At 40.5% G+C, this 14648-nt stretch overlaps 1 protein-coding gene across 1 annotated transcript; it reads right to left on the reverse strand.

Moving 5' to 3' along the window:
- Positions 1-12529: 12529 nt before the first annotated feature.
- On the reverse strand, positions 12530-14277 carry LOC140862291 (uncharacterized). Its single transcript, XM_073265301.1, has 2 exons — positions 13662-14277; positions 12530-12747 (listed from the first exon to the last, which is right to left on the reverse strand). Exons 1-2 carry the CDS (start codon positions 14275-14277, stop codon positions 12530-12532), a joined length of 834 nt encoding a protein of 277 aa, XP_073121402.1.
- Between the last annotated feature and the right edge of the window lie 371 nt (positions 14278-14648).

Consider the following 14648-nt stretch of genomic DNA (forward strand, 5'->3'; position numbering starts at 1 on the left):
AGGAAATTTCACAACATAAATCTATTCCGATTCTACACTGCACACACATTGTCCATAATTCAGGCTCACGTTGAATTCTTTCTTCAGACCATTACTTGTGATGCACAATTTCGCCAACACTGCAAAATCCCACCGACAGCCGTCAGTAATTAACTGTCCAATGCCAATGGTACAATACCATCGTTAGTAAATTCCTCAAACTTTCCATGCACGACAAACCGATAGAAGAATCCTCCTTCTAAGTAATATAATCCGTCATTATCTAGGACAACCATCATACCTTAGGACTGATATCAAAACTTGATATCATATAATCCACGAGTAGAAAACATCAGTCACTGCACAAAACTCAAAAATCCTGACTCGTCCTACTAATCTCGCAATGATCATCTAAACTCTTATCAGATCACACTGGAGTCTGCCCTGAACTCACTGTTTGATCAACTCGCGCGATCTAAATCATTGTTCGTGATTCAATAGGTGCTAACTAACTATTAACAAGTTCCCTCAGATATCTAACCCAAATATCATGATATTACTATAGTCTCCTGACTACTACCGAAAACCAACTCTGACTGAAACACTAACACTGATTGTGAGTCTTATCGATGATAATTCTTGTCAAGACCTCATCTTGACATCAACTATCTTTTCAGCTAATCAAAATTCTGCATCAGAAGAGAAGACAAGATACAACCAAAATGTATCCCTACTGGTCTAACACTGAATTCGCATCCCCGATGTTACCACTAGTGTTAACCAATCGTCTCCCAAGTCAAATCTTAGCGTCAACTACTTAGAGATTCTTTCTCAGAGTACACATCTAAGCAAATCTACCTTGCTGAGAACAAAGTCTTAGTTACCTAACAGGATAATCCTTGCGAACGGAAATGGTCAGATCCTGCCACTTTCTCGCAAGGCAGTGACATCGCCGTACAACACTCTCTACATCTGACAACCTCACACTACATGTCTTAGTGGTATATTACTCACTTGCAAAATACTCAAATTGATCACAATCAATCCTTATCTGTTTCTCGCCACCTGCGATAGCATCCTAACGATTTCACTGGTCATCCTGCCATGGATAACAAGTTATGGATCTCTCTATCATCAAACTGCGTACCTTCCGTACTTATTCCTCTCTATGCTGACTAATATTATCAAAATAATATTACTATGAAACCCTATGGAAAAACTCTTTGCCGATTGGATCAAATTGCGACAACATCGTTGTTCACAATCCTTGGTCTTACAAAAATCTTAGGTCATCATCTTCGAAACATACTACCATCTTGTTGAACCCCTTGATGGACTAACACCATCCACAACATTTGAAATGTCCGAAAAATTGAGGGATTTTTTTTAATTTTTTTTTAAATATAAACACCACATATATGCCCATACATATATGCGTCATTAATAAAAAAAATAGTTTTATTCAACGTGATATAATATATAATAAATTGATTGAACTCGAGCAATTTGAAATGCTTGAATAATTTAAAAGAAATGCAAGCGCGCAAAATATGATATCGCAAAATGAGGAACTACATAGTTTAAAATATCCAAACATAGTCAAATTCATAGCATGAGTAGTAAAAAGGCAAACATGCACTGTAAATAGCTCAATACAGTCCTCAGTCAAATCTAAGAGAAATGCGGAAGTAAATACTGCAATGGTCACGGGCAAGCAGTCTAGCAGTGGATGCTCAGAGGCCCTCGCCGCCAGTCGGGACCACATCATCACCTACGATATCAAGCTCACCTGCACCATTTAGATCTAGTGAGCCTAGAGGCACAGCATGCTCTATAATATACATAACAAGTACTACTAAATAAAACCACATGCAAGCACATGATACATATGAAAATAACCTGAGGATTTTAATGCATGCATGAATGTAAAATCATATGTGTAATAATAAATCATAACATAATCATATCATAATTACATAACATAAATATGGCATGTCATAATCATAAAATCTTTTATGTGGGTCATATCAGTGAAGTGTAACCTAATTCGATTGATCAATCTAAATCCATCGTACGTGGTGGCGGCCTGTGTGGTGTAACCCCTAACGCCCTATGCCACTTCACCCTGTTGGTAAACTGGCGGTCAGATCAATCACGATTGATACCCGGTGCAGCGGAAGTTTTAAAAATTTTGTTATGGAACAATTCCATAGTGTGGGTATCAACCGTTCAACGATTAAATTATTGTGAAGCAATGGGTTGATCTGCTCTTGTTGTCTCTCCCTCGCAACGAGATTAATGGACACCAACAGATTTGATCTGCTCTTGTTGTCTCTCCCTGGAACCGATGAACTCCTTCAATCAGGTCCACGAATGAGGTTTTAAATCCCTCTGATAGATTGCACTAGAAAATCTATCAGAAGTTTTCTGCGAAGAGAATAAACGAATCTGATTCGCTATTCCTTACTGCGTTTCAAAATCACAGACCGGAATTTTCTCGGGCAGAGGACAGGGAGGGGACGGCCGAAACTTTTGAGAGGCTAGGGTTCGATTTTTGCTTCTCAAAAATTATGAGATGTTGTGTGTAATTTCTGTACTGAAATAACTTATTTATAATGCAGGCCACTAACACCTTAGGGCCCATTAGTCATAAGCTGGGGCCCGACAAGCAAAGCCCGCTCGTTCAGAAATTAATATAAAATTCATCGTGACTCCGATTGATGAACTGATTTCACCAATGTGCACAGAAACCATTTCTGCTCATTTTAAAGTCAAAATAAATTTTCCTGAATCCGAATTCAGTGGTTTCCAAAAATGTCCATCCCTATGTCATTTTAGGAAATCCTACTCCCTTACTCTTATTTAAGAAGTCCAACTCCTTAGTTCATTAAATTTAACTCTTTAAATTTAACTATCTCAACGGGGATTAAAACTCCATTACACTGTGTGACCCTCAATGGTTCAGGGATACAGCTAGCCGTGGGCTCACAACTCCTTGTGACTCGGAACAACACTTTCCGACTTGCCCAACGAATCATGGTAAAGCGCCTAGCAACATCGCCCCATGATTCCCTAGGTATCACTGATAGTGCCTACAAGAACCAGTAGATTTTGGTTAGCGTACAGTACGGTCCCTTCATCCATATATCCCGATCGAATCAACAACCATTGGTATATCGAGAGTCGCTCAAGATTCGATAACTATGCAATACATCTTGAAGATCAAATTAGTGACATCGCATGTGCTACTAAGAAACCATTTCTTAAATCACATCAATTACTCTGGCCAGAGATTTATCACACTAATATCTCCTCAGATCGCATAGGATATCCACACTCGCAAGTATGTGGTGAATCCTTGACAACAATGCATTGACTCCTATATGTGTCGTAACTGTACCCAATATCGACACCTGATGACCCCCATAGAGTCGGTAAACGAGTCAAAGCACAGCACTAGCATATAGAGTCTCCATGATGTTTCAAGTCATAAGGACTAATGGTGTACAACCAAAACCGCGGACTTAATCCACTCGATAAGTGATAACCACTTGGAAAGTCCGGATAGGGTAGTTCGATTATTCATCCTATGAATATCCATTTGCATGCTTCGAACATCTCCATGTTCCCTACCAATGAAACGTGGTACTCCGCATCGCAAATGCTAGTCTCAAACTCGAGCGATCCTTATCCTTATTATCGGACGGCTCAATCGACTAGGAACGGTTTTAGAACATACAGTGACTATAAGATGTATTTCATGATAGACATCTCCATGTTCTACCACATCTTACATACACTATAGTATATTCAAGGTCTTTATCAAAACAACAATAGTATATCACAATATAACAATATGAAGTAATATAAAGTCATTGCCATAAAAGTGTAAATAATATTAAACAAAAGATTGTTTATACAAAGAGTCATCAAAGCCCATAGCCACACAGTTGGCTCACTGGGCACCCACTCTTACAATCTCCCACTTGCCCTATAGCCAACTAGTCATACTACGTAGACCCATTGCTTCGCGATGTTTGTCAAACAATGGTCCTGGCAAAGGCTTAGTAAGCGGATCAGCGATATTGTCTGCAGAGGCCACTCGTTCGACAATGATGTCTCCTCTTTCCACAATCTCCCGGATTATGTGGTATTTCCTCAGTACGTGTTTGGATCTTTGATGAGACCTTGGTTCCTTTGCTTGAGCAACGGCACCCGTGTTGTCACAGTACACCGGGACTGGACCAACATATTCAGGAATGACGCCCAACTCTTGGACGAACTTCCTCATCCAAACGGCCTCTTTAGCAGCAGCTGATGCTGCAATGTATTCAGCCTCAGTGGTGGAATCCGCTGTGGTGTCCTGCTTGGAACTCTTCCAAGAGACAGCACCGCCATTGAGCATGAACACAAATCCAGAGGTTGACTTCGAGTCATCCACATCACTTTGGAAGCTAGAGTCGGTATAGCCTTCCAATTTGAGTTCTCGTCCTCCATAAACCATGAACATATTCTTAGTCCTTCGCAAGTACTTAAGAATGTCCTTCACGGCTTTCCAATGCATTTGACCAGGATTAGACTGATATCTGCTCGTGACACTCAGAGCAAATGCTACATCCGGTCTGGTAGATATCATCCCATACATGATACTACCTATAGCTGACGCATATGGTACATGTGTCATATTCTCTATCTCTTCATCAGTCTTGGGACACATAGACTTGGATAGAGAAACTCCATGACACATGGGTAGATGTCCTCTTTTGGACCCATCCATTGAAAACCGTTTCAATATGGTATCGATGTAGGTTGATTGAGTGAGTCCTATCATTCTCTTAGACCTATCTCTATAGATCTGTATCCCAAGAATGTAGGATGCCTCACCCAAATCCTTCATCGAGAATCTACCTGATAACCATATCTTCGTTGACTGCAACATCCCTACATCATTCCCAATGAGTAGGATGTCATCAACATAAAGTACTAAGAATGTCACCGCATCCTTAACTACTTTCTTGTACACGCAAGGTTCCTCTGGGTTCTTGATGAAACCAAAATCTTTAATTGTTTCATCAAATTTCTGGTTCCAACTTCTTGATGCTTGTTTTAGACCATAAATTGATCTCTGAAGCTTGCATACCTTATGCTCGCTTCCCATGGATGTGAACCCCTCAGGCTGCTTCATATAGATTTCTTCCTTAATGTCTCCATTAAGAAAAGCAGTCTTCACATCCATTTGCCATATCTCATAGTCATACCATGCAGCTATGGCAATAAGGATTCTTATGGACTTGAACATTGCAACTGGTGAAAAGGTTTCATCATAGTCAACTCCTTGCCTTTGAGTATAACCTTTCGCCACCAATCGCGCCTTGTAGGTTAATACCTTACCATCAGGCCCAAGCTTTCTCTTGTAGATCCATTTACACCCTATTGGAACAATTCCATCGGGAGGATCTACTAAAGACCAAACTTGGTTTGTATGCATCGAATCAAATTCTGACTGCATAGCTTCAAGCCATAAATTCGAATCCGCATCAGAAATTGCTTCCTTGAAGTTTCTTGGATCACATCCAATGTCGGGTTCATCTTGATCCTCTTCAAGAAGAAGACCATATCGAACTGGAGGTCTAGAAGTCCTTTCGGATCTTCTAGGTGCAGGCGTGTCCAGCAATGGTTCCTGAGGTGTAGGATCGTTATTTTGTATTTCGGGTTCTTCTCGAACTTCTTCGAGTTCCATCATCTCGCCTTTCTTATCCAATAAGAACTCCTTCTCCAAGAAGGTGGCATTCCTAGAAACAAACACCTTTGTTTCAGCAGGATAATAGAAATAATATCCGATTGAATTCTTCGGATACCCTACAAAATAACATAAGCTGGATCGACTATCCAACTTATCTCCCACTGTCCGCTTCACGTAAGCAGGACATCCCCAAATCCTCAAGTACGAATACTTAGGAGCTTTGCCATTCCATAACTCGTATGGTGTTTTGTCCACTGCTTTAGTGTGGACGTTGTTCAACAACAATACCGCTGTTTCAAGCGCATAGCCCCAAAACGAAGGTGGAAGCTCAGTGAAGCTCATCATAGATCGAACCATGTCCAACAAAGTTCGATTACGACGCTCCGATACACCATTAAGCTGTGGTGTCATAGGAGGAGTCCACTGAGAGAGAATCCCATTCTCTTTCAGATAGTCCAAAAACTCGGTACTCAAGTATTCTCCACCTCGATCCGATCAAAGTGCTTTAACACTTTTACCTAGCTTGTTTTCTACTTCAGCCCTGAATTCTTTGAACTTTTCAAATGCTTCAGACTTATATTTCATTAAATATAAATACCCATACCTTGAATAATCATCAGTAAAGGTAATGAAGTAGGTGTGGCCATGTTGAGTCCCTACTCTAAATGGACCACAAACATCTGTATGGATCAAATCCAATAGATTCTGACTACGCTCAGGTTTCCACTTAAAAGGAGATTTAGTCATTTTTCCTTTTAGGCAGGATTCACAAGTAGGTAGAGAATTAATATCAGACATATCAAACATGCCCTCTCCCACTAGCTTGTTCATCCTCCTTGAGGAAATATGACCTAGCCTAGCATGCCAAAGGTTTGCCGGGTTTTGACTATCGATTTTTCTTTTGTTTGTTGTCGCCGGTTTGTCAATACAATTCACTGGAACGTCTTTTAGTTTTAAATTGTATAGATCGTTTTCAAGTTGTCCATTTCCAATTAAACATTCATTCTTGTAAATATTGCAAATCCCATTCACAAAATTACAAGAATAACCATCTCTATCAAGCATAGAAATAGAAATAATGTTTTTAATTAAATCTGGCACAAATAAAACATCTCTCAACAATAATTTAAAACCATTCTGCAAAATCAAACAAACATCTCCAATGGCCGTAGCTTCAACTCTGGAACCATTCCCGAGCCTCAGCTGGGTCTCACCCATTCTAAGCCTGCGACTTCTTGTCATCACCTGCAAATCATTGCAAATGTGAGATCCACATCCGGTATCCAATACCCAAGAAGTTGTATTAAGTGACATGTTTATTTCAATATAGAACATACCCTTTGCAGTTCCTAACTGCTCAAGATACTCCTTGCAGTTGCGCTTCCAATGACCCGGCTTCTTGCAGTAATGGCAAACATCCTTGGATTTTCCATTGTTTGAAGCCTTTGTCTTTTGCTTCTTCTCGGGTTCCACTTTCTTGGGTGGGGCAGAACGTTTCTTGCCCTTCATACTTGGCCCCTTCTTAGCAGAAGATGAGGAGCCCACCAAGAAAGCTGGCTTATCCTTCTTAAGTGTGGATTCATATGTAACGAGCATATTGACCATCTCTTCAAGGGTGGCCTCTATCTTGTTCATATTAAAATTTATCACGAATCCATCAAATGAAGAAGGAAGAGATAGAAGCAGCAAGTCCACATTGAGTTCATGCTCCAACACCAAATCAAGGGTCGCTAACTTCTGTATGAGCCAAATCACTCGTACCCCATGATCACGGACCGAAGTCCCTTCACGCATGCGGCACGTCATCAACTCCTTAACAGTAGAGAACCTTTCAGCCCTCGACTGAGCCCCAAAAAGTTCCTTGAGTTGCGCGTGAATGTCAGCAGCATTCACCGTGTCCTCAAATCGCCTCTGGAGTTCATCAGACATCGAGGCTTGCATATAGCATTTGGTCTTGATGTCATGGTCCCACCATGCATCAAGCTTGGCCAATTCCTCCGGACTAACATCAGCTGATGCTTCCTTCGGAGGTGCTTTCTCTAACACATAGAGCATTTTCTCCGAAGTTAAGACAATCTTCAACTTCCGGAACCATTCCGTATAGTTGGCGCCAGTCAACTTGTTTTGTTCGAGGATCGAGAATAATGGATTTCGCGAATTCATTGTATGAAATACTGAAAAGAAAAACAGACATATATCAATGATTGTTTAACAATTTACTAAGACATAAAATAGGCGAATTTAATTTTATGAATCTCACTCCCACTATTTTAACGATTTCACCACCCTCTAGTGAAAACGGGAAACTTTTTCCTTAGTGAGAACATGGAGTCCAATTGACAAACTTATGGTCCCGAATAATATCAGCCAACCATAATTCTCAAAAGGTAGAGCCCAATTGCTTCCAAAGCAACCCCCATGTGTTTACCTCATGTCCAATAAGGGCCCAATAATATGACGCCGTTTAAATTGACATGTCAAGATGACCCATCAATATTAAGTTGTGATGGACGGTCGCCATGTGGATCCCCCAATAATATGAGCCGATCCCATGGGAGTTCCACCCAACTTACAACATTTGTCGATCCAATGTACAGCTTTCCGACGGACGGGCCCCCCCAATAATATGAGCCGGACCGTATCCGCGGGTAGCATCACATACATTGACCGTTGATGGAAGGTAGGAACATTTAAACAATATTTAAATTTCCTTTATTTATCTTGATATAAATTTTAAATCATATTTAAAATGAGGGATTTTATTTATAAAAATATTTGTCTCATCATATTTAATTTATTGCATGCATTGCCGGATTCAAGCAATTTATGTCTAAACATGCATACAATCATAATATCACATATTATATAGGATGATCGATTCCATTTCTAATTGACCCGTGGTTGCCAATCACGGGTCTTAGTCCAATCCTAGGTAATATGCAGTATGCAAATGCAATCCTATTACATATGCTTCCAATTTACATTTCTTCAGTCTTCATTGTCTGCTGGGCCCACCATCTTCAAATCTTGATCTCCCACTAAATCTAATGTATTTACAATAAATAACAATGACAAGTAGGGGATACATTTTTAGGGGGTGGGAACGGACTATAAACCAAGCCCACTTTTATTACATATGACATTCATATCGGGCCATAAACCAGGCCCATTAATAAAACCAACAATAATAAAGACAAAATGTAAATTCCTAACATACACCTACAAAATTGGTCATGGCAATCGATCATCCTTATCCAATAACATTTAATTCAAAATTAATTTATTGGATAACATGCTGTGGCAATTCAAATTTAAACAAGATAAAATCATATTTTATATATAAAATCTCATTTCACATATAAAATCATATTTTATCTCTATATCAAATAAAATCATATTTTATCTATAAAATCCAATTTTACAAATAAAATCATATTTTACTTAATATATCATAAGATCATATCTTATCATCAATTGTACCAAAATAATTGATTTCAAAATTCAATTTACGGATAAAATATTAAAATTTTCCAAAAATTCAAATTTATCCAAAATCAATTTTAAAATTTACGGACTCGAACAATTCGATCCGAAATCTCGTGAACCAATCAAAAACAATTTTTGACCGGACCAAAAATAAAATTTTAAATATTAAAATTAATTTTTAAATAAAAATATAATTTTTCCCGCGGGCCGCCCGGGACACTCCCGGGCCGGCCCGCACCCGGGGCGCGGGCCGGGGGCAGCCCGGCTGCCCCCTTAGGGCAGCGCCTGGCGCCGCCCCTGGGCGGCGCCGAGCGCCGCCCCTGGGCAGCGCCGCGCGCTGCCCTGCGCAGCGCCCAGCGCTGCCCTGGGCGGCGCCGTGCGCCGCCCTGGGCGGCGACGGTCCCCGCCTTGGGCGGCGCCGTGCGCCCCCTTTGGGCGGCGCCGTGCGCCGCCCGGGGCAGCAACAATTGCTGCCCCACCGGGCAGCGATCCAATCGCTGCCCGGGTTTTGCCCCGGAAAAAATTTTTTTTTTTTATTTAAAAATATTTATTTTGTTTCAAAAACCGAGACTCAAAAATTTTGTACAATTGATTAATTTAATCGTTTGATCTGAGCAACCTGGCTCTGATACCACTGTTGGTAAACTGGCGGTCAGATCAATCACGATTGATACCCGGTGCAGCGGAAGTTTTAAAAATTTTGTTATGGAACAATTCCATAGTGTGGGTATCAACCGTTCAACGATTAAATTATTGTGTGTGTAAAATTTAAATAACAGTTATTAAATTTTACCTCCAATCTCGCAACGAGATTAATGGACACCAACAGATTTGATCTGCTCTTGTTGTCTCTCCCTGGAACCGATGAACTCCTTCAATCAGGTCCACGAATGAGGTTTTAAATCCCTCTGATAGATTGCACTAGAAAATCTATCAGAAGTTTTCTGCGAAGAGAATAAACGAATCTGATTCGCTATTCCTTACTGCGATCAAAATCACAGACCGAATTTTCTCGGGCAGAGGACAGGGAGGGGACGGCCGAAACTTTTGAGAGGCTAGGGTTCGATTTTTGCTTCTCAAAAATTATGAGCTGTTGTGTGTAATTTCTGTACTGAAATAACTTATTTATAATGCAGGCCACTAACACCTTAGGGCCCATTAGTCATAAGTTGGGGCCCGACAAGCAAAGCCCGCTCGTTCAGAAATTAATATAAAATTCATCGTGACTCCGATTGATGAACTGATTTCACCAATGTGCACAGAAACCATTTCTGCACATTTTAAAGTCAAAATAAATTTTCCTGAATCCGAATTCAGTGGTTTCCAAAAATGTCCATCCCTATGTCATTTTAGAAAATCCTACTCCCTTACTCTTATTTAAGAAGTCCAACTCCTTAGTTCATTAAATTTAACTCTTTAAATTTAACTATCTCAACGGGGATTAAAACTCCATTACACTGTGTGACCCTCAATGGTTCAGGGATACAGCTAGCCGTGGGCTCACAACTCCTTGTGACTCGGAACAACACTTTCCGACTTGCCCAACGAATCATGGTAAAGCGCCTAGCAACATCGCCCCATGATTCCCTAGGTATCACTGATAGTGCCTACAAGAACCAGTAGATTTTGGTTAGCGTACAGTACGGTCCCTTCATCCATATATCCCGATCGAATCAACAACCATTGGTATATCGAGAGTCGCTCAAGATTCGATAACTATGCAATACATCTTGAAGATCAAATTAGTGACATCGCATGTGCTACTAAGAAACCATTTCTTAAATCACATCAATTACTCTGGCCAGAGATTTATCACACTAATATCTCCTCAGATCGCATAGGATATCCACACTCGCAAGTATGTGGTGAATCCTTGACAACAATGCATTGACTCCTATATGTGTCGTAACTGTACCCAATCTCGACACCTGATGACCCCCATAGAGTCGGTAAACGAGTCAAAGCACAGCACTAGCATATAGAGTCTCCATGATGTTTCAAGTCGTAAGGACTAATGGTGTACAACCAAAACCGCGGACTTAATCCACTCGATAAGTGATAACCACTTGGAAAGTCCGGATAGGGTAGTTCGATTATTCATCCTATGAATATCCATTTGCATGCTTCGAACATCTCCATGTTCCCTACCAATGAAACGTGGTACTCCGCATCGCAAATGCTAGTCTCAAACTCGAGCGATCCTTATCCTTATTATCGGACGGCTCAATCGACTAGGAACGGTTTTAGAACATACAGTGACTATAAGATGTATTTCATGATAGACATCTCCATGTTCTACCACATCTTACATACACTATAGTATATTCAAGGTCTTTATCAAAACAACAATAGTATATCACAATATAACAATATGAAGTAATATAAAGTCATTGCCATAAAAGTGTAAATAATATTAAACAAAAGATTGTTTATACAAAGAGTCATCAAAGCCCATAGCCACACAGTTGGCTCACTGGGCACCCACTCTTACACACCCAACCTTTGGGGATCCATAGGCTCTAATCGTAAGTGGAAAGGTCATCGGGCCCGGTATCCCGACATCCAGTACCGTTTTTTGTCACAAATCACATCAATTATCCCAAAAATATTTTTCTTCCCATGCCGTTAATTAAACATAAAAATATATGCATGAATCATGAATAAAAAAAATAAAAATATATATTATTTTTCCTTAAAAGTTTGCCCGTAAATATATATTTATTTTCTTTTTATAAAAATAACATTTATATCAAAATATACATATACATCTATTAAATATATATTTACGGACTATTTGATTTGACACGGCTGGTTCGAGTTGTTGCCCCTTAACCTAGACCTTGGAACTAAGTCTGGCCCATTAATACTTAATACAATTTCTCCATCCCAAATTAATACTTCAAGCCCAAATAATTATCTCTTAAGCCCTATAAGACAGATTGGGTCCCACATAGATGATTTGCGCCCAATAACTTAATAAATTCCCAAACACAATTTATATTATAATTTAACCCATAAATGCAATATTTAGGCTCAAATAAATTTACTCCAAACCCAACTAAATCTAGTCAAGCCCAATATGTATATTTGGCCCAAAACCAATTTTAAACCCAATAACAATTGGACCCTGATTAAATTAACCCGACTCAAATAAATTAACCTAGGCCCCAAACATATAACCCAAGATTTGACCCGACCCGAACTTGACCCAGCCCGGACTGCCCGAAGCCCAACAAAAATTTCCCAGCAGCTCACGCCATTTCCCTATCCCGGAGTCCCCTTGCCCAGCTTACTTCACCCACAAGTTAAACCCTGCAACGGCTACCTTTGGTCGGAGCCACGCCGGAAGGACCACCCCGGAGTCCTGCCAGACCCCTCCTTGGGCCGGCCATGGCCTGAAACACGGGCTACATGGCTTGGCCGAAGGCTATCATACCTCCCCAAAAACCCAGCTCTCACGCCCCTGCACACCTTCAAACAAGAATAAGAACCTTTGGCCGCTCCCATAGACCAATCCCAGCCCATTTCCTTCAACAAGTCTCCACCCCAAAGAGATCACCAAGGCAAGGTAACAGCACAATGAGCCAGCCATGAGCTAAGAAGGGAGAAAATAAAAAAGAAAAAAAAAATAAAATAGGGCACAAGCCAAACATTATATAGTGCTCGTATATTACATTTTTGAGTTATCAAACCACAAGACAAATGCATACAAAAAGTTTTTAAACTTCAACGTCAGAGAATATATCGATCAAATGGTGAGGGAAGAAATCGAACATGCCTAAGCTCAAAGATACGTGATATACTTGCGAAACGTGCAGCGAGACTCCCGAAAATGCCCCAAAAATCTAGAGATTGATTTCAAAATATGTGAGGTGTGTGCAAAATGGAAAAGGGACGGCTGAGTCCCATGTTTCTTTTCTTCAACAGCCGAAGAAATTGGTGAAGGAGAGGAGGTAGATTAGGGCTTTATCAAGTTAACGGGGTTAGGGCCCAAAAAGAATAAAATAGCTAAAACTATTAAATTGGGTTGAATAACACTAGCTCACAACAATTTATGTTGCGCAAAATATTGGAAATTTTCGTAATAATTAAGAAGCCCAAATCAAAAGTGCCCTAAAACTCTTAAAATGATCCGATTAGGTGAAAAATGAACTTCTAAGAGATTTATATATATAAAACTAAAATTTTCTATGAAATAAACCTTAAAATAATTATTTTAGGCTCTTTAAAATCCTAATTAAATTTAAAACACACAATCATTATAAATAAAAGACATTTAAACCTGGCTCAAAAAAAAGTCATTTAAACCCTTAATTTATTTTATTATTATTTAAAATTATTCAATTTCATAATTATGCATACGGTTTAACGTGAGCGAAATTATAGGCGTTACAACTCTCCCCCCCCCCCCCCCCCTAAAAAGAAATTTCGCCCTCAAAATTGAGATACATACCGAAAAGATCCGGATAATGCTTCTGCATGTCGGACTCAGCCTCCCAGGTGGCCTCCTCCTCAGAGTGATTTAGCCATCGGACCTTGACCATGGGAATAACTCGCGTCCTCAGCTTCCGCTCCTCACGTTCCAAGATTTGCACCGGTCGCTCCTCGAACGACAAATCTAACGCCAAGTGCAGAGGCTCAAAATCAAAAACATGTGATGGGTTTGAGATATACTTTCGTAGCATTGAGACATGGAATACATTGTGCACCGCTGCAAGACTAGGAGGTAGCGCTACACGATAAGCCAAGGTACAAATCCTCTCCAAAATCTCAAATGGGCCGATAAACCTCGGACTGATCTTGCCTCTCTTACCAAAACACATCACGTCTTTCATTGGCGTGACTCTCACAAATACATGGTCTCCTAGGGTGAACTCAAGGTCGCGTCGTCGTCGATCAGCATAACTCTTTTGACGACTCTGTGTGGTCCTCATCATGTCTCGAATCCTTAACACAATATCTACAGTCTGCTGCATCAACTCTGGCCCTAAGAGAATCCTCTCTCCAACCTCATCCCAGTGCACGGGAGATCTACACCTTCTCCCATAAAGAGCCTCATAAGGAGCCATACCTATAGACGCTTGATAACTGTTGTTATAGCTAAACACTACTAGAGGTAGCCTTGACTCCCATGAGCCCTGAAAGTCAGTCACACAGGCTCTCAACAAATCCTGAGGGACCTGAATAACCCGCTCCGACTGTCCATCGATCTGGGGGTGAAAAGCAGTACTGAACTGCAGCTTTGTCCATAAAGCTGCATGAAGACTCTTCCAGAAAGAAGAAGTAAACCTCGGATCTCTGTCTTACACAATCGAGACTGGAATCCCATGAGGTCTGACGATCTCTCAGATGTACAGCTCTGCATACTGCAACATGGGGAAAGTAGTCCTCACCGGCAAGAAATGTGCCGACTTGGTGAGTCGATCGACAATCACCCAGA

The sequence above is a fragment of the Henckelia pumila genome, chromosome 4 (assembly GCF_033568475.1).
Source record: "Henckelia pumila isolate YLH828 chromosome 4, ASM3356847v2, whole genome shotgun sequence".
Classification (NCBI taxonomy): domain Eukaryota; kingdom Viridiplantae; phylum Streptophyta; class Magnoliopsida; order Lamiales; family Gesneriaceae; genus Henckelia; species Henckelia pumila.